The following is a 22,133-nucleotide window of genomic DNA, read 5'->3' as shown; positions in this document are numbered from 1 at the left end:
ATTCAGGAGTTTCTGCTTATCATCTTGGTTTTCCACATTGCCCACACGAATTCCATTCATGCCATGTTTCCTTTGTTCTTTTTTTTTTTTTTTTTTGAGATAGTTTTTATTTTTTTTTTTTTATTTTTTATGTGGCCCTAGCTGTCCTGGAATTTGCTCTGTAGCCCAGGATGGCCTCAAACTCAAGAGATCCACCTGCCTCTGCCTCCTGAGGGCTGGAATCAAACCTATGGGCCACCACCGTCCGGCTCCATGCATGCTGTGTTATGAGATGGGATTCAACACAGAAGAGTTTCTTTGATTCTGAAGACTTACAGATATTAACAAACTGGAAGACTTTCAGTGTTTAAGTCTTAGGTGGCTTGGTTAGGACAGAAACCTCAGGAAATGGAAGAAATCAAGTTTATAAATTGGGGTAAGGATGAGCACAGACAGGAAACAGGGCAATGATTAGTGATATTGTGAATACAGCACTTGGTGCCAGCAAGTTACACAGATCACCCAGGACTAGTACCTGGGCCTTACTTGCTTGGGGTAGACGACTTTATAGCTGACCAAGGACTATCTATCCTCTATGACTGTGGTCAACTCTGGGGCTATGCATAAGTTACTTTCGCAAGGACAGTGTCATTATGAAATTAGCTTTGGATTGACACAATGTCTTAATTAATGCCAATGTAGCCTGTAGTTACTTATGGGAGTGGTGATTGGGGTTGGGAGCTTGGCAATGGCTCATAGGATAGCTAGATATTTCATACAAACTTTTCAAATTATCTATCTTCCTCCGTAGGAAGTCTTAGCATCCAAGCTGTATTTGATTTTCATGTTCTCTGTCTCCATGCTCCATCCCGTTTTGCTGTGAGCCACCATATCAAGGGGTTCTTCCTGGACTTTGCTCCATGGCCAGGTTGGCCAGACAAATGCCAACTTTGATCCTAGGACGTGGTATATCCCCTTTCCACATTCTGTATGTGTCTTGGAGTAAGAACCGAGTTGACTGTGAAACCCGACTTTGTTTTCTGTTTGCCTCACTCATGTTGTCTCTGAAGCCCCCCTTGTTCCTAAATTAGGTTAGGGACATCCTGCTTCCTAGAACTGACCCTAAAGGAAAGGAAGGTTTACCAGAGTTGAGTGAGAAGCAGGATCATGTGTGGAACCGTGTGGACAGAGAACAATACTCAGCATTGACTGGATGTGGGAAGACAGGGAGGAAAGTTAGGGGGAAGTGATGGAAGGAAGCTGGCAGGCTCAGCATTTCCTCATCTTCATCATCTTCCTAGATGTCAGACCTGGTGCCAGAGATCTGGAGGCTTCCTTCATAAATAAAAGCAGGTGGAGCTGAGTCGTGTCCATATTTCAAGATCCAGGAGCAGCCAAAATGATGTGTTTCGTTCCTTTGTTCCTGGTGTACATTTTGTTCCCTGCCATTCAAGCCACACAACTCACCAAATGTGAGGTGTACCAGGCCATGGAAGACATGGATGGCCATCAAGGCATTACGGCGCTTGAATGTGAGTTTATTACTCTGCCTTTCGCTTCCTCCGGTTCCTCTCCTCTCCTCTCCTCTCCTCTCCTCTCCTCTCCTCTCTCTCCTCTCTCCTCTCCTCCCCTCTCCTCTCCTCTCCTCTCCTCTCGTCTCCTCTCTTCTCTCTACTCTCTCTCTCTCTCTCTCTCTCTCTCTCTCTCTCTCCTCTCACTTAGCTCTTCTTACTCCTGTTCTCTGTCATTCAGTTTGCTTTCCCATCCTTCTTTCTCCCGTTGTCTGCCCGTCTCACTTCATCGCGACACTCTGTCCTTCACTGCTTTTGGAGATCGGCTGGGAAGCCTTTGTCCGCTGCCGGGAAACTAGGTCCTCAATCATGCTGCTCCTGCACATGTTTGTGAAGCCCCTGTCTTCTACCTCCCTCAGGGACCTGCATTATATTTCATAGCAGTGGCTTCAACACACAAGCCACAGTCAAAAACGGCGGCAGCACCGAGTACGGCCTCTTCCAGATCAGTAACAAACACTGGTGCAAGAGCAGCGAGGTACCTGAGTCAGAGAACATCTGCGGCACTTCCTGTGACTGTGAGTCGCCTCTTTCGCCCTGCTCTCCGGCTTCTTCATAGCCTTCCTCAGAGGTGCCCAGTCCATCTCAGGAGCCACTGCTCTGAGAACTGTGTGACACAGTGACGATGCTCAGTAAGAACCTGGTCCCTGGCCATCATCTCCACATGCCCAGAGAGTCATCCCTGAAGTTCAGAGAGAGTTAACCTGTTTGTGAATATTTTTGTTTTTGTTTTTTTGTTTCTTGTTTTTTTTCAGAGCTGAGGACCAAACCCAGGGCCTTGTGCTTGCTAGGCAAGAGCTCTACCACTGAGCTAAATCCCCAACCCAGGCTTGTTCTTAATTATAAATGCTTGGCCTTAGCTTAGCTTGTTTCTTGCCAGCTTTTCTTAAATTATCCCATCTACCTATGGCCTCTGGGCTTTTATCTTTCTCTGTTCATGTATACCTTTCTTTACTTCTTACTCTACATCTGGCTGTGTAGCTGGGTGGCTGGCTCTGCCCCCCCCCCCCCACTTTGGTGGAATTCGGCTCACTCAGAGAGGCTGAACAGCAAGTAGCTAACCTTCTCTCTTTGCTGGCATCTCCCCCCCACCCCAGCATCCTTCTCCATAAGCTGTTTGTGAATCTTGAAGTCTGCGTTTTCAGGGTGTGATGAAGCTGATGACTTCTCAGAGATGTCCTGGGGAAGGGAGGAAAGTCCCTACCCAGGAGAGGCATTTCTAGATTGGCCTTTTCATATAGAAAGTCACTAGGCCAAGCCTTCACTCAGAACCAGGTCCCCTGGACCCAGGGACTAGCGGAACTCCTCACCTCTCTGAGCTGCACGTCTTAGCTGTCTCATTCCTTCCTGCCCTCTGCCAGATCTCCTGGATGATGACCTTACCGATGACAAAAAGTGTGTCAAGAAGATCCTGGCCATCAAAGGAATCGACTACTGGTAAACCGTGTCTTCTCTTGCCTCCTGAGAGCAATGCATTTTCCTCTCCTTGTATCCCCTGAACGTTTAATCTTGGGTAGAGTCTCCAAAACAAAACTCACCTAGCAGACCCAAAGGGCCCATTTTTTAAAATGCTCTTCTCTGTTATTCCTGTGTGACAACTTTTCTGGCACGAAGTTCCCTGTTGGGAGGCTGGTATCCAGGTCTCCCTTCCCCTGGCCAGTTCTTAGCCTTAAAGCAAGCCCTTGGTATCTTTACACACCTTTTCTAGATCTGCACTTTCCTTGACTTTATCAATTATTATTACTATTTTTATAAGCCCTATTCCATTTAGAAACCCTTGCCATGTACCTCAGAATGTCGATTTCTTGTTACAATCTTTCACATCACCCTGAGGAAGAAGCTAAATGGAGCTTTATGCTAAGACACTGCCAACTACCAGCAAGAGGAGAGAAAGCGTGTGTGTGTGTGTGTGTGTGTGTGTGTGTGTGTGTGTGTGTGTGCGCGCGCATGCGCGCGCACATGTGAGTGGTTGGTAACTGAGCAAAGTACAATGATATACATGTATGAAAATGTTATAATGGAATCAATGTCATAATGGAACCCATTATTTGGCATAGAAAGTTAAAAAGAAGGGCCCCAGTCAGCCAACCTATTTTTGTCTGTTTCTCCATGACCAGGTTGGCACACAAGCCACTGTGCTCTGAGAGGCTGGAACAGTGGAGCTGTAAGAAGCTGTGAGCTCCGGATGTCCTCGTCGCTCCTGCCCCGAGTTCTGGAACGCCTCTTCTTGGCTACCTCAGTTCAGCTCTTTTTTATCACCATGAAGAGGCTCTGTCTCTGAGCCCTGTACCCTGTAGTGACACCACTGGACTCTTGAGGACTTTTGTCAAAGTGTGTGTGGCTGGAGCAATGGACTGCAGACCCTTGCTTAGTGGTGAGGGTCTCGATGGTGTTTTCACCAAAGCAAGAGAAGTCCCCTTCTGTTCTAAATAAAGGGCCTGACTTGATGTGTCGGTCACCAATGTGATGACAATGTAATGACCTGCCACCAAGTAGACACGCCGCATGCAACAGAGCTAGTGCAAGAGGTTTATTAGGGGACGGGGAGAGTGAAGGAGCGGAAGTGTCAGAGTCAGGACGTGAAAGAGGCCGACAGACAGACAGACAGAGAAACAAAACAGGGAAGAGACAAGAGGAAGGAGAAGCAAGAGAGGAGCAAGAGGCAAGAGATGAGAGAGAGAAAGAGAGAGAAGGAGGAGGAGAGGGAGAAGGAGAGGGAGAGGGAGCGCCGCGAGAGAGCGAGCTGCGCCTGGCGGGCACTTTTAAGGGTCGTAGTGCGCACAGCTGACGATGACGTCACTGCTTCAGTGGCAGAGGCAGGGTGCTGCTGCGGCAGCTGGCAGCTAACACTCCTCTCTTTTGTTTTTAATAAAACGGTGAGGAAAATAGGAAGGGATAGCTGGTGGGAGCTGTGTCCGGTTGTCTGGGGGCTCAGCATCTATGGGGGACCTGAGAAAGCTGGGATGCTGTCCAAGTCCTGGGATAGCCGGCTGTCCAGGCTCTGTGGGACCGTCTGTTCTAGGAAAGCGCAGGCCTGCTTAAAGCAGCCTGTGAGGTTGGACCACTTGGGGCATCCATTTTGAAGCTGTCCAGGATGCAGATTTTGAGGGGACCCGGCAGGATGCTGGCAGAAAATAAAGTTAAGGACTTTCAGGGGGAAATTTCTTTTCTTAGGTCCTGGTGATTGAGATGGGGGTGGGGTCCAAGACCAGGGAAAGGTGAGGAGGAGATTCCCACTCTCAGGAACAGGCAGTAGGTGGGGACGCTTAGGCTATGGATCGACAGTACTTGTCTGGAGTCCATTTGATGACCCGTTTGAAGCTGAAGCTTACCAGAATTTTCTGAGTTTACAAAAAGAAGTAAGTTTTAGACACATTAACATTCTCACTGTTTGTAATCTGTACTAAAATCCACATTGTAGAAGAAACAGTAGACTCATGCCTTTGAGTCACAGGGGACCCAGAAATGATTCTGGTTAAGCATTAGCACTCTTTCCTCTGTCCAGAAGACCGGGATATATAGATGAAACATGGTTTTAGCACAATGAGAAGCACTTTTAAGTCTATACTTAGAAAATAACCAAAGGGGACTTAAAATCTTGAACTTGTGACTATAATAATGGTAGTGGTGTTTAACAGAGCTAGATTAAAAGCTTATCAGGGGGTTGGGGATTTAGCTCAGTGGTAGAGCGCTTGCCTAGTAAGCACAAGGCCCTGGGTTCTGTCCTCAGCTCTTAAAAAAAAGCTTATCAGAATTCCATTTTTTTTGTTTTTTGTTTTTTGTTTTTTGAGACAGGGTTTCTCTGTAGCTTTTGGAGGCTGCCCTGGAACTCACTTTGTAGCCCAGGCTGGCCTCGAACTCACAGAGATCCACCTGCCTCTGCCTTCCGAGTGCTGCCACCACCACCACCATCCGGCTCAGAATTCCATTATTCATGCTAAGACTTGACATTAATAGATAAATTAATAATAAAGTTTTAGAGTCTTAACACAACAGTCGTTTAGTGAGGGAAAGAAATCTGGAACGTTTCATTCTTTTTATATACCTTAAATCACTTTCTTATCACAGTTTAAGTTTTCACATCCTCAGATCTTTATAACTTGCATTGACACACCTTAATAACTTGTATTTACACACCTGGTATTTTTTCCTCCAGGGATAGGGAGAAGATAGCGTGGGGTTCCAAAGCCTCAGGTCATTGCCACTTCCCCCTGCTACTGAAGGGGGTGGACTCGCCACATGAACATGGAGAACTTTGTGTGTGTGTGTGTGTGTGTGTGTGTGTGTGTGTGTGTGTGTGTGTGTGTGAGTTTATTGACGCTGTTAAAGGGGTTTGTCCTGTGGGCACTAGTAGGGTGTAATACAAATAGTTGTAATACCAGGGATATTGTCACAAGGATGGTGAGGGAGGCTGGAAATATGTCCTGCATATTCTATTAAATTTTTAATGATTCATTTATATTTTTATTTCCTGTGCATTGGTGTTTTGCCTGCATTTGTGTCTGTGTGAGGGTGTCAGAAGCCCTGGAACTGGAGTTACAGACAGGTGTGAGCTGCCATGTGGGTGCTGGGAATTGAACCTGTGACCTCTGGGGAGGTGGACACAGGAGGATCCCTGGGGTTGGATGGCTAGTCAGTCAGCCTAACCTACCTTGTGAGCCCCAGAGACTCTGTCTCAAAAACAAAACAAAACAAAACAAAAAAAACCCGATGCCTTTGACTCCTGAGAAATGAAACCTCAGGTCAACCCCTGGCTTCCACTCTGTCTCTGTCTCTGTCTCTGTCTCTGTCTCTCTCTCTCTCACACACACACCCACACAAACACACTCATACCTATGCCTCTATCCCCACAGAGTCTGAAAGTGGTGGATTTTTTTCTTACATAGCATCTCACTGTATAACTCAGGCCTGAACGTCTGTTCTTTGTCCCTCAGCCACAGCCTCTAGAGTGCTGGGATTGCAGGGGTGTGAAGGCATGCTAGACTAGAAGGCGGGAATTGAACTGGATTGGGAAGTATAGGTGGGATGTTGACAGGATGCAGGGTGAAAGGACAGGATAGTTATGAGTCAATAGATTTTTGAGGGGGCTGAGGGATTGCTTCATTTTCTAAGATGAGCTATGACAAGACCTCGTCTCTGGAAATCACACATATACAGAGAATCTATAGGCACACATTAGGTGTGTGTGTGGGACAGAGTTCTGCCCTGTACCTAGTGAAAACACTCTCTGGAAATACCTGGTATCAGACATTACACTTCAGTGTGAATTTAAACACAGTATGCTGTCTCTCTTGTGACATTGTATGCTATTTTTCCCTTACTAGTTATGGTATAAAGCTTTTCCAAGTCCCTAGGGGTTCATCCACGCCCCAAGTGTGGGTGTGTGGGAAAGGACAGAGCTGGAAGCTCATTCTGTCCACTGGCCTTGCATGTTTCCTTCTTACTCATCAACTTGTCAGAGCCGTAGCCTCATGGTTGAGAAATATAAGGAACCAGCTCCATCAAGTGGCTAGCAAATGCCACTGAAGTAGGGCTGAGCCACGAAAGCAGTACCACAGCTCTGGCCACCTTTGTATTATTACTATGGAGTGCTTGAGGCAACTATCTTATCAAGAGATGAGTTTATTCGCTCCATAGTCTTAGAGATGCAGAGTCCAAGATTTGAGGCTCCCACTGGTATGGCTTCTGGTGAGGATGGTGGATGGCAGTGTATCACTGCAGGATTAATTACATGGGATTAAATGGTTATGGATGATGGGTGGTGGTGCACCACTGCAGGGCAGCAGATGGGATTGAATAGTGATCGAGGAATGGGGCAGAGAAGACAGGAGAGATGGGATCCTACAACCTTGCTTTAGAATAGTCTCAGTGACCTAAGGAATTCCCATGAAGCTCTACTTCTCATTTATTTTAATACATTTATTGGTTCTTTGAGAATTTCATTCAATATATTTTGATTATATTCTTTCTCACTCCCCAGTCCTCCCAGGCTCTCCTCCACCTCCCTACCCACCTAACTTTATGTTCTTTTTCTCTCTCAAAACAAACAAACAAACAAACAAACAAACAAACAAACAAAACTCAAGACACACAAAAACATGGAGTCTGTTTTGCGTTGGCCGACTACTTCTGAGCATGAGGCCTGCCCTGGAGTGTGGTTGATATATCCAATGACACTCAATGGAAGAAAACAGATGAAGTCTTTTGTACAAGTGACAGCTGAGGGCATTTGAGGTCAGTGTTTGTAGCTCTTAGGCAAGCTCTCTCCACTAGCTGATGCATTTCCTTTATTCAATAATTTATATGGTATTCACAGAATTATTCATTATCTTGTGAAAATAAATGTTAGCTTTGTGACTCAGTCAAGCTTGATTATCCCATCTGACAGGGAGAGGCTGGTGCCAACCCTCCTTTCCTCTTCCTTCTGCCAAATGAAATGATACAGGTTAAAGATGGGCCTTGGGATCTGCAGATATTGTGAAATGATCGCCACAATGAATTTACACGCTGTCACCTCACGTGGTGACGTGTTTATATCCACAGAACGATGAGGGTGCTGGTCTTGACAAACGCAGACCTCTGGGCATCCGAGAAGAAGCAGGATCGGAAATAACGACTCGGCTTCTCGTGAGCAGAGTATCCGTAAGGATGGCAGTGGGGCATTTGTTCCGAGTTCTCCAACTTCTCTTTCCTCTAGGTCTGGAACAAGGATCTGAACCGGAAGCAGCTGAGGTTCAGGTGGGAGGTAGGGGGGCTTGGAGGAAGACCTGCTGTGGAATATTCACTCAGCTCACGGTGAGGACTCAGGGCAGTGCTCAACAATACGGAATCTCTTTCTCCTTCCGGTTTCTCCTCTTGGATATTTCCTGACATGTGTCTTGTGAAGGCAATGCTCCTTTCACATGCTCTCTCCCTTCCCTTCCTCTGTCATTCACTAATTTCTGTCATTTACCTCATGTAACTATTAAGTAACAGGAGGTACAAGATCATGGGGACACAGAAGCTATTGAGAGAAGCCCAGAACACTTACAGCTAGGTGGTGACCGTCACCCTCCCTATCTCCTAGGAGCCTGCAAGAGAAGGGCATCTTCATGTGGAGTATCACTTCTTCATCCACAGGTGACGACTGTGGGTGTGGTGAGCCTGGCACTGCTTTTATGAATGAAGACAGGATTCCAGAAACATTAATTCATTTCTGGTTCACTTATTATGGAGATTTAGATCTTGCAAATGATCCTTTGGGATGGAAACAAATGCGGGGCTGAGTCTTGTTCAGCCAAGATGCTACTTTCCTAGAGTACGGCAATGTTCTCACCAGTGGTCTGACAGGTTGATTCGGACTCTGCACAGACAAAATAAAGGACCAGGGAAGGGACAAATTATGAGCCGTGGAAATGGCTAGTGGAGTCCTGAGGATTTTCTAATGTACTAAGTGGGTCTCTTGGATGAGTCGGGAATCACCTGCTCTATTCTGGAAGTTTCCTAATAATATCCCTGGACTAGGGGCAGGGCAGTGGAGGAAGAGAAATGTCCTCTGTTGTGGCAACGCAGAGGTGGCTGAGTGGTAAGGTCCCTTCTTCTAGTATCTTCCCTCTACACCTGCCAACCCTTGATGGAGCAGGAGAGCCTGGGCTACAAGGGCAGCCTGGACCTCCTGGTCAGCATCCTCCTCAGAGCTGCCGTTACGTCTTTGTTTTTCAGGCTGTAGATAAGGGGGTTTAGCAGCGGGGTCACCACACTGTACTGTAAAGACAGCACTTGCTCCAGGGCTGAACCAGACGCTGGAGTCATGTACCTTTGGAGAAATTACACAAAGGAGCAAAGTGAGCTCAGGATGAGGATCGCAACACTGTTCACAGCTGGGGTCTATCCCACTCCCGCCGAGGGCACAAAAGTTACCTCAGGGTTGAGTGGACTGTCGCCATGGCAACATCTAGACATAAGCGATCATTGGGAAGTCAGTCATTTCTGTCTTCAAATGCCTCCAAGCACAAGTGAACTCACAGAGGGAACTCTCCCAGGAAAACAAGTTCTTCTGTGTATTCAGGGGTTCAGGTTGGATAGGCCTAACACATTTCCTTGGCTAATAGTCATGATATAACGTTATCCTTTCTCTATATTCGCAACAATTCAGACACACGGTGTTCTCATTTAGTGGTGATTATTTCTTGCAGAACTACGTGTCTAGTCCACAACACTGCCATTGTTTCCCACATGTATGTCTCTGAGGATTACTCTCACAACCATAGCAAACTATTATTAATTATTATATGTGTGTGAATGTTTGCATGTGTGCATGTGTACCATATGACTACATGGTACCCGTGGAGGTCAGAAGAGGGTTCCTGGTCCCCTGAAACTGGAATTGTGGATGGTTGTAAGCCTCCTTGTGGGTGTTGAGAACTGAACCTGGGTCCTTTGCAAGAGTAGCAAGTGCTCCTAACCACTGAGCCATCTCTCCAGCCCTAACACATTATTTTTATAATGCTTGGTGGAACAAACTTTTAGTTATATTTTTCTTTGGATTGGAAGAGGAGCCAAAATCGGTGAATAAAGTGAGAGATAAAAACGGGCTGAGTAACACATATGATTTTTAAAACCTTATGATTAAATTATTACGCGTATCTGAAGTATCCCTTGGATTATTTCCCAAAGACGCGTTACTACCTTTCCAATGGCATTATCTTCACCAGGACAAAGGCAACATATCAAGAATGTTCCTTGTGGACTTTGATTTTAAAAGATATTTAGGGGCTGGGGAGATGGCTCAGTGGTTAAGAATGGTGCTGCTTTAATGGAGGATTGTACTTCAGTCCATAGCACACATGCCAGACAGCTCGTGACCACACACACACACACACACACACACACACACACACACACACACGTTACTCATCTAACTACAATTTTACTGATATATTTTTCTAATATTTCTGTGAAATAAGCAGGGGAAATCTTACTGTCGCTTTACAGTGTATGAGGCAACTGAGATGAAGGGAAGCACATTTATCCCCAGGCTCAGGTGAGCCTTTTGAAACCCACACAGCTAGTGCACAGCAGAGCTGGACTGGAGCTCAAGCCTTGGGAATTCCAGGAACGAATTCCAGGATGAGTCTTTCCTGCTGCATTGCTCTGTTGTGTAGACCAAGGGCGGTTAGGAGAGGAATACACGGCATTTGTGACGAGGAACTACTGCATGACACACCTGGATACTCCCGAACCGTAAAAGATGGTAACCACGAGGAAATGTGAAGAGCATGTGGAGAAGATCTTGCTGCGACCTGTGGCGGAGCTGATGCCCAGGGCTGTCATGATGATCCGGCTGTAGGAACCCAGCAGTAGGACAAGAGTACCAAGACCTAAGATCACCATGGTTGTAAGGATGGAGGTGACGGTAGTGTGGGGGTCAGAACAGACCAGCGAGAGCATGGGAGGAATCTCACAGGCAAAGCTGTGGATGAGGTTCGGGCCACAGAAGTGCTCTTGAGCTAGCAGGAGGGTGTTAATCAGGCTGACACTGATTCCTGTGGCCCAGGATATAACTGCCAGCCCAGAACACACCTTTCCATTCATAGTGACCACATACAACAGTGGGTGACACACAGCCTGGAACCGGTCATAGGCCATGGCAGAAAGGAGGCAGGCTTCGGTGGCCCCAGAAAATAAGACCAGGGCGATCTGAGTGAAACACCCCAGGGACGATATAGTCTTCCACTCAGAAATCAGGTTCCTCAGCAACTTGGGCACAATGACTGAGGAATAGAAAGCATCTATAAAGGAGAGGTGTCTCAGGAAGAAGTACATGGGGGTATGAAGGTGGGAATCAGAGCCGATCACCAGCAGCATCAGCAGGTTCCCCGAGAGGGTCAAGAGGTAAATCACCAAGAACAGTGCAAACAGCAGCACCCGGGTCCGAGGGTTGCTGGTCAGTCCCAGGAGCACAAACTCAGTGACATTCCTAACTTCCATCTGAGGGACGAGAACTGAGAAGATTGTCCAGGACTGCTACACAGCCCCGGAATGATGAAGTAAACTTTTGACTCAGGAGGGGTTACACGGCAGTGGTCTTTCTGCTGTGTCCGCTCGTCAGCACTTCCTAGCTCAGGGCAGTGACCTTCTGGCCAAAGTGGAGAAGGTGGGTGGGAAGCTTGAAGAGGATGAGTCCTAGAAAGGAAGAGGAGGAGGAACAGGATTACAATATTGGAGGAAAGGAGCCGACCCTATGACTCTGAGAGGTGTGTTATGTTCTGCTTTGAAAGGGGGTCAAACTCAGCCTGCAGGGGACCTGAGAGGCACAGCGAATCAGCAGTAAACATTTTGGCTGGCCATTGGCATGACAGACTATGACGATGTCTGAATAACGGACAGAAGTGCTGGGACACCTCATGATGGGGCAAGTCCTTTCTCTGCCCTCAGAAGTTTGTAAATCACTTGAGTTTTTCACTTAAAACAGTCAGTAGGATGGGTCAGATGGCTTAGTGAGTAAAGGTGCTTGTCACAAGGGTGGCGGTCTGAGTTCTGTCCCTGGGATGGAAGCAGAGAGCTGACTCCTGCAAGTTGTCCTCTGAACTCCACAAATGAACTCCACCCATGCACCACCCCCAACAGAGGCAAAAGAAAACTCTGGAAAAGTAGATGGTTTCCAAGGTCCATTCCATTTTCGACATTCTAAGAATGATGGAGCCATGATTTTTGGGTGTGTTTGCTACCGAATAGAAGCCCCTTGTCCCCTTGCATGCTAGCCCAAGCAGAAGTGGCATAGTTTCATGGAAACTAGATGAGGGGGGAGCCCTCCTAATGGAAGAGAGGACAATGCCCTCTGCTTTCACTGTGCTCTCCGGATTTAGCACAAGAGTCCACAGAGACCTGAGCATCTCTGAACTGGATATGGATAAAGCCATGCCAAACTTTCATCACTCAACTTCTGAACGTTACAGATATCCTCTCGCCAAAGGAGGAGGGATAAAGGATACTTGGTAGAATGGACAGTTACAGGTTTAGTTTAGAGCATAGGGAGGTAAAGAGGTCGCCTCTCTTCTCAAAGGATAGCTAGAAAGTTCATAAATGAACCAATGCAGATGGGGGAAGGCCCCTTCTGACCTCTGCTCGTGACTACCATGCTCACGGGTTCCCAGAGTGGGCAGTTTTGGGAGAAGATGGATTGGAATAAGATTTATCCTTACCTGGATCCCAAGGCAAAAACCAGATGTGGTTAGTGGAGGATGCCTGGATAACATCATTTCCCACACTGCACAAGAGCCAGAAGTCTGACTTGGTTTCTGTGGGCTTCTCTTGACTTAATCCTAGGGGATACAGACAAGGGACTTCTGGGCACTGAGCTCTTTAAATTTTGGTTATGAGTCTTAGTTGGTTATCAGCCTTTAATGGCTGAACTGTCTGTCTAGCCCACAAGAGACTTCTGAATAAGGATTCATCTCCATAGTTTTTATGTCCAAGGGGAAGGGTAGTTTTCCAAAATTCTGTTTCACAAATAACAATGGCCAGAGGGACTTCAAGTCTTCTTCAGACCTTAGAGAGTGAAGGGAGTCCCTAGAGACCCCGAGCAGGTCTTCTCTGGTTCTGAGTGGGTCCTCCAGACTGACTCTTTGTGTTACTCTTGTTTAGTGGGTTACATCATGCAAGAGGGCCCTGAGGTGGCCAATAATCCATTTTTAGTTCTATTGTTATGTAAAAATATTGCCGATCTATGGCAATACTTTTATATACATACTCATTGTATACATGCACAAAATTCTGAAAAACAAACACACAACCCTTTACCTCCAACATTGCCTAACTCTGCTTTCGTATTTGCTACGCCTCTTCCCTTAGGTTCCCCCCAGAAGTGCATCCTTGTTAATTAGAACGTCACCCTGTTCTTCAGATACCTCCGCAAATCTAATAAAATGTTTGGCTGAAAAAAATCTCTGAAAAATTCTGTACAGTATTTTCAACTTAAACATTCCTTTCACTGAACACATGCAACTTAACTGACTCAGATATGAAGTTTTAAAAAATCCAATCATGGCCCCTTATTCTTGAATTGTTGTTATACACACACACACACACACACACACACACACACACACACACACACACACGACCTGCAGAGTTTATTTAATGTGTATGTGCTTGGGGCTGATTGCTTGGGAGTGGATCTCCTATCAGGGGGCTCATCCCTGGAGCAGACTGATTCTCTCTCTCTCAGCAGTCACTCATTGTTTGGGGTTCTTCATCTAGTGGCAGGACTTTCTCCCATCCACACTGGCATATCAATTGTCATTTTTCAGGTTTTGTTTAGGTGACCATATTGTTGAGAGTTCATGAGCACAGCTTCACCGTCATGTCTAGAAGACACTGTCTTGTGGCAGATGCCCTGGTCCTCTGACATGTACAATCTTTCCACCTCTTCTTCCATGATGTCCCAGAGCCTTCAGTGTAGGGTCGTGCTGTAGAGGTATTGGTGGTGTCGGGCACCCTATGGCCAGTGTTCTATGCATTTTGACCAGTTGTAGATTTCTGTAATAGTCTTTGCTTCAAAACAAAGCTTTTATTTTTATTTTTTTATTTTTTATTTTTTTTTGTGAATCTGGGAGAATGGGAAGGGTTGGAGAGAGCAGAAGGAGGGGGAAATGAAGTAAATATAGTGCTCCCGCAAGTTGTCTTCTGACCTCCACACACTCAACATGGTGCACAAGCTCCCAACAACATACACACAAAATAAATAAATAAAAACTCAATAATGTGTCTTAAAAAAAATGGCACCAGGTGATGGTGGCACTCGCCTTTAATCCCAGCACTTGGGAGGCAAAAGCAGGAGGATCTGTGAGTTCAAGGCCAGCCTGGGCTACAGAGCGAGTTCCAGGATAGCCAGGGCTACACAAAGAAACCCCTTTTCAAAAAAAAAAAAAAAAACCAAAACACAAAACAAAGAAAACAAAAAAAAAAAAAGGAAAGAAAAAAAATTCTTGTTTGAGGATTTCATAATGCATATAATGTATTTTGATCAAGTCCATCCTTCATCCCCTTCCCTCAAATTCCTTTCCCTATTTCCCCATGCCAGTTCTTCTCTTCCCAGCCCCTACCCTGAACTTCCTCAGCTCCTGGGCATCCCTTCCCCAGCTTCTCATTCCTATAGATCTCTGCCCCTTTGGCCATGCTCTCTCTTAGTCCTCTTCTCTGGCTCTTCCACTCCCCGCATGGCCTGGTTCAGTCTGCTGACCATGTTCAATCTACTACTATTTTGCCCTGCTCTGGACTCTTCAATATGCCTTTGGCTGTACTCTCCCCAATAGCTACAATAATAATCTCCTCACAACATTATACAACATTATATCAACTATACAACATTATATCAAACTTCCAGAAGTTGCTGGAGACTATGAAATATTCCTGTAGAATCTTTCCATATCTAAACAAAGGCAGTAAGTATAATACTTGATATAAATACTTCTCCCTTTAGTGACTAAGGAAATAATGATGTAAAATAAACAATTTGAACACAAAAAAAGCTGACCAACTTGGTATAGCACAATCAAAATAATAATTTCCTAAGAACAAAATTGCTATGACAGCTATAAAACAAACATAAAACTGATATACAGCAAAATACAGTATCACTGGCATATGCAACAAATGTCCTTGCCATACTTCAGATAGGTTTGTAGGTCATTTAAACTTCCCTAGGGCTTGGGTACATGTTCTTGGGTTGAGCTTTGGATAGGTGGGGCACCTGATAGATGCTGAAAGCAGGCATTACAGGAAGCTGCTGACTTGTGTGGTATGTAGCTGCTATAACCATTGATTATAGTATCTGTTGTGGAATATTAGTTTAAGATGCTGGGTTGGAGATTTAGCTCAGTGGTAGAGCGCTTGCCTAGCAAGCGCAAGACCCTGGGTTCGGTCCTCAGCTCCAGAAAAAAAAGATGTGTTACATTTGTTTATGCTGTGGAACATTTGTTTTAATGATGTAAAGATGTGTTGCATTCTTTTATGTTGCATTTGTTTAACTCTGTGCAGCTGTGTTGCTTTGCCTGTCTAAAACATTTGATTGGTCTAATAAAGAGCTGAATGGCCAATAGCTGGGCAGAGAGAAAGAGAAATGGGTTGGGGCTGGCAGGCAGAGAGAACAAATAAGAGGAGAAAGCTGAGGTGAGGAGCTCAGGGACCAACCATCCAGTCATACAGCAAGCCACAGAGTAAGAAGGAAAGAAAGGAACATAGGCTAGGAGAAGGTAAAAGCCCAGAGGCAAAAGGTAGATGGTATAATTAAGAAAAGCTGGCTAGAAATGCTAAGCTAAGACAAAGCAATCATAAGAATAAGCCTCTGTATGATTTGCTTGGGAGCTGGGTGGCAGGCCCCCAAAGAGCAAAGAATAAAAAGTAAAAACAAAACAAAACAAAACAAAACACCAAAAACCAAACAACCCCAACAATAAGTTTTCATGCTGGAGGATATTCTTCAATGTTGTGTTCTCCACTGAGTGAAGCCTATATCCTGGGAGTGTCCCAACTGGTGTAGAGTCTAAAGTTGGGCCATTAGTGGTGGCTGGCATGTTTACACATATCTATGGGCTGGAGGAGGGGTGAGCTGATATGGGAACACGGTGAAGTCTAGTGAGCACAGGTCTGAGGAGATAAGGAAAAGAGGTGGGTGGATATCAACCTTGGGAACCAAAGCAGGCTGTACCCAAATATTGGGTTGAGTTGGGGGTCCCCATTCCCTGGGACGTTCCTTGACATGGATGAGGAAAGAGAGGAGTAAAAACAAGTGAACCAAGCAAAACCCAAAGCCTGGAGGCAGAAGACTGCCTCCGTGTTGATGGGTATCCTCAAAGTGGTGCCAGTTCACACATATGCAAATGAGCAGAAAGCCAAACCCTAGGCTGGTGGCTTAAGGCTGCTGAGTTTTCTTTTCTTTTCTTTTCTATTTTCCAGAGCTGAGGGCCGAACCCAGGGCCTTGTGCTTGCTAGGCAAGCACTCTATCACTGAGCTAAATCCCCAACCCCAAGCTGCTGAGTTTTCTATAAAGTCTCTCTCTCTCTCTCTCTCTCTCTCTCTCTCTCTCTCTCTCTCTCTCTCTCTTAAATATGGAACACTTCACAAATTTGCGTGTCATCCTTGCACAGGGGCCATGCTAATCTTCTCTGTATCCTTCCAATTTTAGTGTTTGTGCTGCCCAAGCGAGCACTCTATAAAGTCTTTAAAGCCTGTAGCTGTGCTGTGGCCTGTCCCGAAGGCTGCCCTGCACAGGCAGGAAGCTTTTCACAACTGAAGACAAAATAGGAGCCCCGTTGTAACAACACCTTATTTTCTTTTCGTAGTTGTTTGGCATTTATTTTATTTTATCCGGAGAGATTCTGGGTTGGGGAGCACATTGAGGGACAGGGAGAGAAAGTCACACTGAGGGCCATGAAAGTCCCATGCAGTCAGTCACCTGTGACACAAACCCTTTGAAGGGTCTGTGTCCTAGATGTTGAACTGGCTGACCACTGCCTGATAGCTGAGCTAGAATGTCCTGTCTAAGCCAGGAATGTAGCATGGTCTTTGTGTGAGGTAGTCATATGTAATGAATTCTGACATTTCCATTATGTTTCTGTTACTTGGAAGATTTCCTGAGGAAGACAGAAGGTCTCTTTCCTTGGAGCAAATTTTATTTTAATTAATAATTAATCAATTAATTAGTCAATTAATTAATTATTTTGAGACAGGGTTTCTCTGTGTAGCTTTGCGCCTTTCCTGGAACTCACTTGGTAGCCCAGGCTGGCCTCAACTCACAGAGATCCGCCTGGCTCTGCCTCCCAAGTGCTGGGATTAAAGGTGTGCACCACCAACGCCCAGCAGGAGCAAAATTTAAATCCACCACATTATATAGGTAATACTGCTGATTGGCCCGAGACCTATAGAAATCCAAATTGTAGTTATTATGATTTTACCATGGGCCATCAAATATCACTATGCACCCAAAGTGTTCCAGACAAGCTGAAAGGAACAAGAAACAAGGGAGGGAGAGTAATGGGAAAGAGTGGCAGACCCACCAAAGTGCAGTTCTAGCCATGAGAACATCATTTCAAATCACTCACCAGCTCCAGATGGGCAGTTCTGCCACAGACATCCTTTGTGGCCACTTAAAATGAGAAACACAGACAGAGAAGTCTGATTACCCCAGTGAATTGGCCACAAGATGTGGGTGCTTGGTTCAAGGACATGTAAGGGGCCAGATGTGGTGGTGCACCCCTTTAATCTCAGCACTAAGGAGGCAGAAGTAGGTGGTCTACATAGTTCCAGGACAGCCAGGGCTATGTAGAGAGAGACCAACCTAACCCAACCCAACCCCCAAAAGCCCAAACCAAAAACCTGGAAGGGATTGGGGATGAGGGGAAGTTCCTCTTAGTCCCAGTGGTCTCAACGAGATTATCTTTACTCATCTCCAGTGTATTGTAAAAGATTTAACATAGGAACAGTCAACGTCTAAGATAAATATAGGAAACCAAGCGGGAAGATGTGTACAGGGCTTTCACACCCCTCAGTGGAGCTGCTTCCCTGTACCTCAATATTCACCAACCCGGAAGCCCTCTGTTCAAAAGTTTTAAGAAACAGTATATATTTCTATTTACTCTTGGAGGATTTTGTACATGCGTGCAATGTATTTTAATCGTGTTCCTCCTCCTTTGCCCCCTCCAATTCCTCCTGGATCCTTTCCTCTGTGTCCCTTTCCAAACTTCATGTTCTCTTTTACAAAATAACCCACTCAATCCCATTAGTGCTGCCTGTCTATGTGTGGGTGTGGGGCTGTTCACTGGCACATGGGCAGCCTTGCCAAGCTCCTTAACTAGGGCTGGGGCATGTGCCTTTACTGCATCCACGCCGGAATGTTGACTGGCTTGATTTTCTGCAGGTCATCTGCAGGCAACCCCAGCTGCTTTGAGGCTAGCAGTCCTGCCGTGTCTAGCAGGCACTGTTTGGTCCTCACTGACTCTGGCTCTTACAATCTTTTCTTTCCCTCTTCTTGGATGTTCTCTGGCTCTTGGGAGGAGGGGGTTTGATGTAGATGCCCTGCTGATGACTGCGCTGATACTTACTCTCTGCATGCTGACCCATTGTGAATCTTTGTATTAGCAGCTACACAGATGCTTCTCTAGTGAGGACCAGAGCTGCACTAATCTGTAGGCATAGAGATACATATTTAAAAGACAGGTTGATACTATACCCAGTTAGCAAAATAAAAGTGGGTTCACCTCTAGGACCTATGAGCTCCCCAGCTATGGGTTCTTAGCTAGATTTAAAGTACCAAGCATGAGTTTCCTCCTGTGATGTGTGTTGTAGAATATTATTTTAAGGTGTATTGCTTTTGTTTATGTTACAGTTGTTTAACTCTGTGAAGCTGTGTTACTGTGCCTGTCTAAAACAGCTGATAGGTTAATAAAAAGCTAAACAGATAATAGTGAGACAGGAGAGAGAAATAGGCAGGGTTGGCAGGCAGAGAGAATAAATGGAAGTAGAAATCTGGGAGGAAAAAAAAGGAGAAGTAGCCAGAGAAAGAGGAGGACTCCAGGGGCCAGCTACCAAGCAAGTCATGGAGTAAGAGTAAGATTTACAGAAGTAAGAGAATGGGAAAAGCCCAGAGGCAAAAGAAAGATGGGTTAATTTAAAGTTAAGGAAAGCTGGCAAGAAACAAGCCAAGCTAAGGCCAGACATTTATAAATAAGAATAAGCCTCTGTGTAGTTAGAGTTTTCCTGCCTGGCCCACAGTCAGGACAAATCTCTCTCACCCTCCAGGCCCATAGACACTCAGAAACAACCAAGTAAACACACAGAAACTTATATTGCTTACAAACTGTATGGCCATGGCAGGCTTATTGTTATCTACTTGTTCTATCTTAAATTAACCCATTTCTGTTAGTCTATACTTTGCCACATGTCTTGTGGCTTACCAGTGTCTTTACATGTTGCTTCTCATGGCAGCGTCTGGCAGTGTCTCTCCCAGCCTTCCTGTTCCCAGCCTTCTCCTCTTCCTTGTCCCACCTACCTTATCCTTCCTGCCTGGCTACTGGCCAATCAGCACTTTGTTTATTTTAACCAATCAGAGCAACACATTTGACATACAGAACATCCCAGAGCACTTTCCCTTTTCTTTTTTTTTTTTTTTAAAGCAAGGTTTTAACTTTTATATAGTAAAATTTTAGATAATAAAGTGTCTATGGGCCTGGCAGGTGAGAGAGATTTGTCCTGACTATGGGCCAGGCAGGAAAAGTCTAACTACAAATGGCACCCAATGTGTTGGCAAGAGTTTCCACCTAAAACCTGAGAAAAAAATATTCTAAAATGGAGCTAAAAACAGCTTCCTAGTTGTCTCTCTCAAGTTAGCGACAGCCTGCCTGTTTGAGCTACTATGGCGGGTTCCTGGTGTATGCGTCTGACCTGCAGTGTGGCAGGAATGAGGAGTCTACAAGCAGCACTTTACTCTGCTGCATGGTAGAGTTAGCCTTTGCTAGTTAAAAAAAAAAAAGTTTGTGGGCTGTGCACTGCTTTGATAGAACTACTTCTAATAGTTGATGGTACACATGGCTCCAGACCCAAAGCTGGAGATAAACTGTACCACCGCCACTTTGGAAAGCTGAGGTGGGTGGAGACAGCAGCCACAGCAGTGTTTCAGTCTTACAAAGATGGATATTACACAGAGAATCTGGTTTGTGTTGTGTTTGGGATTTTTAACTGCAGAAAAAGATTTGATTGTAAAAGCTGTTGAGTTAAACAAATATGTAAATTTTAAAGGTACCTTGATTTCAAAATTTAGATATAAGGATATGTTGCTTTGGAAAAGAGTCTCTGCTTTTGTTTCCACAGAAAGCCAGAGGCTGTGGATTTGTTCCAGATTAAGATACATCAGGTTTGATCAGCCAAGACCACCTGAAAGGTCTCCGATGACACCATGGCCCAGATGATCCAGAATGGTTTCAAGGCAACTGGCTCAGAGGTTCACCCTAATGGACTACTCCATAATCCTAAAATTTTCTTTATGTCCCCATAAGATATAGCGCCCCCTTCCAGCAGGAAGTAGTAAGAAAAACTATGCCCAAATTCCCAGCTAGCTTTGGAGATGGAATTGGCTCACTCCTTCTCTAAACCCAGACATATTACTAAAACAAAAGGTTAAGAGATTCTTGTGTCCCAAATCAGAAGAGCCCTCTGGTGTAGGACAGAGAAAAACCAATATTTTATTTAAAACAGGTTGATTATAAATGCAATCTCTTTCTAAAGATAAAAAGGGGATATGATATAGATATGATAGGATGAAAGGGTAGATTAATGAACTTACTTCTAAAGAGCAACAACTCATTTAAAATGTTTTACATTGGTATAGATTTTAGTCTCTTGATACAAACTTAAAGTTAATTTTGTTATACTGTGTGTATATTTCTACTCTTGTTTAAGGTATTATGTTAGTACAGCTCATTTAAAATTGTAATGGATAATTAAAAATAGATTAATATCTGGTCATCTCTGATAATCGTACATATAGCCATGTTAATTAAGTCTTTTAGGTATACACAGAGATATTTCAGATAGACAGGTAATCTTCAAACACTTCAAAGGTCTACAGAATATGGCATTTAAAATATTTTTAAAATTTAGACTTTCTGGACTGTGAGACATGTCTGGTCCTGGAAGCACCAATTTACTTCAGAGAGGAGGATGGGCATTAAAGACACTTCATATGGAGTTTATCTTCACCTTGGCAAAAATAGCCATTTGGGCAAGAAACTGTTCTTGCCTGGACTGCTTGATCGACTGGACGTGCAGGACCCATAGAAAGGTGACCACTAAACTTTGCTTGACAAAATGGTCCTTCAGGTTCCTGCTTCACAGAGAAAACTGCCAGACATTCTACAGGACACTGAAAAAAAAAAAATGACTAAGAGACTCTAGCCCTGTGGGCTGAAGACAAATGCCCCAACTTTACAGAGGAACATTAGGTGACTGTCCAGGCTGCCAGCTGTCTCTGTCTACCCTACAAGACTCCCGAAAATTGCTTGCATCCTTCTCCCAGTTCTCAGTTAATATTATACCCTTCTGAGGTCTTTGATGTGGTTGAAGACTAGATAGTTATAATTTCCTCAGTTATGATACAAGATAAGTTAGATATAAAACCTTAGACTCACAAATATAAGATAGATAGGATATCTTCTTTAATATTGTAACTATAATTCTTGCTTGATAATTGTTTTGTTATCTGTAATTTTACTATGTAAAAGTTAACCCTCCTTTTTTAACAAAAAAGAAAAGGGGAAGTGCTGTGGGATGTTCTGTATGTCCAATGTGTTGCTCTGATTGGTTAAAATAAATAAAGTGTTGATTGGCCAGTATCCAGGCAGGAAGGATGGGTTAGGTGGGACAAGGAAGAGGAGAAGGCTGGGAAGTAAAGGCTGGGGCAGAGAGACACTGCCAGCCACCACCATGACAAGCAACATGGAAACACACTGGTAAGCCACAAGATGGTGGCAAAGTATAGACTAACAGAAATGGGTTAATTTAAGATAGAAGAAGTAGATAACAAGAAGCCTGCCACGGCCATACAGATT

General features: G+C 44.9%; 2 protein-coding genes and 1 non-coding gene across 3 annotated transcripts; 1 reads left to right on the top strand and 2 right to left on the bottom strand.

The window, feature by feature from the left end:
* Positions 1 to 1,378: 1,378 nt before the first annotated feature.
* Positions 1,379 to 3,728, top strand: Lalba (lactalbumin alpha). The gene is made up of 4 exons (XM_036207710.1): positions 1,379 to 1,511; positions 1,910 to 2,068; positions 2,912 to 2,987; positions 3,668 to 3,728. Exons 1-4 carry the CDS (start codon positions 1,379 to 1,381, stop codon positions 3,726 to 3,728), a joined length of 429 nt encoding a protein of 142 aa, XP_036063603.1.
* Positions 3,729 to 9,182: 5,454 nt separating this feature from the next.
* LOC118596741 (olfactory receptor 10A4-like) lies at positions 9,183 to 18,651 on the bottom strand. The gene is made up of 4 exons (XM_036207620.1): positions 18,540 to 18,651; positions 17,634 to 17,677; positions 10,756 to 11,519; positions 9,183 to 9,345 (listed from the first exon to the last, which is right to left on the bottom strand). Exons 1-4 carry the CDS (start codon positions 18,649 to 18,651, stop codon positions 9,183 to 9,185), a joined length of 1,083 nt encoding a protein of 360 aa, XP_036063513.1.
* Positions 16,635 to 16,741, bottom strand: LOC118597548. The gene has a single exon (XR_004946849.1). It is a non-coding gene; the product is annotated as a U6 spliceosomal RNA (small nuclear RNA).
* Positions 18,652 to 22,133: the final 3,482 nt, after the last annotated feature.

This window comes from Onychomys torridus, chromosome 16 (assembly GCF_903995425.1).
Source record: "Onychomys torridus chromosome 16, mOncTor1.1, whole genome shotgun sequence".
Lineage (NCBI taxonomy): Eukaryota > Metazoa > Chordata > Mammalia > Rodentia > Cricetidae > Onychomys > Onychomys torridus.
Note: the sequence above shows the minus strand (reverse complement) of the source record. Positions and strands in the feature narration are given on the sequence as shown.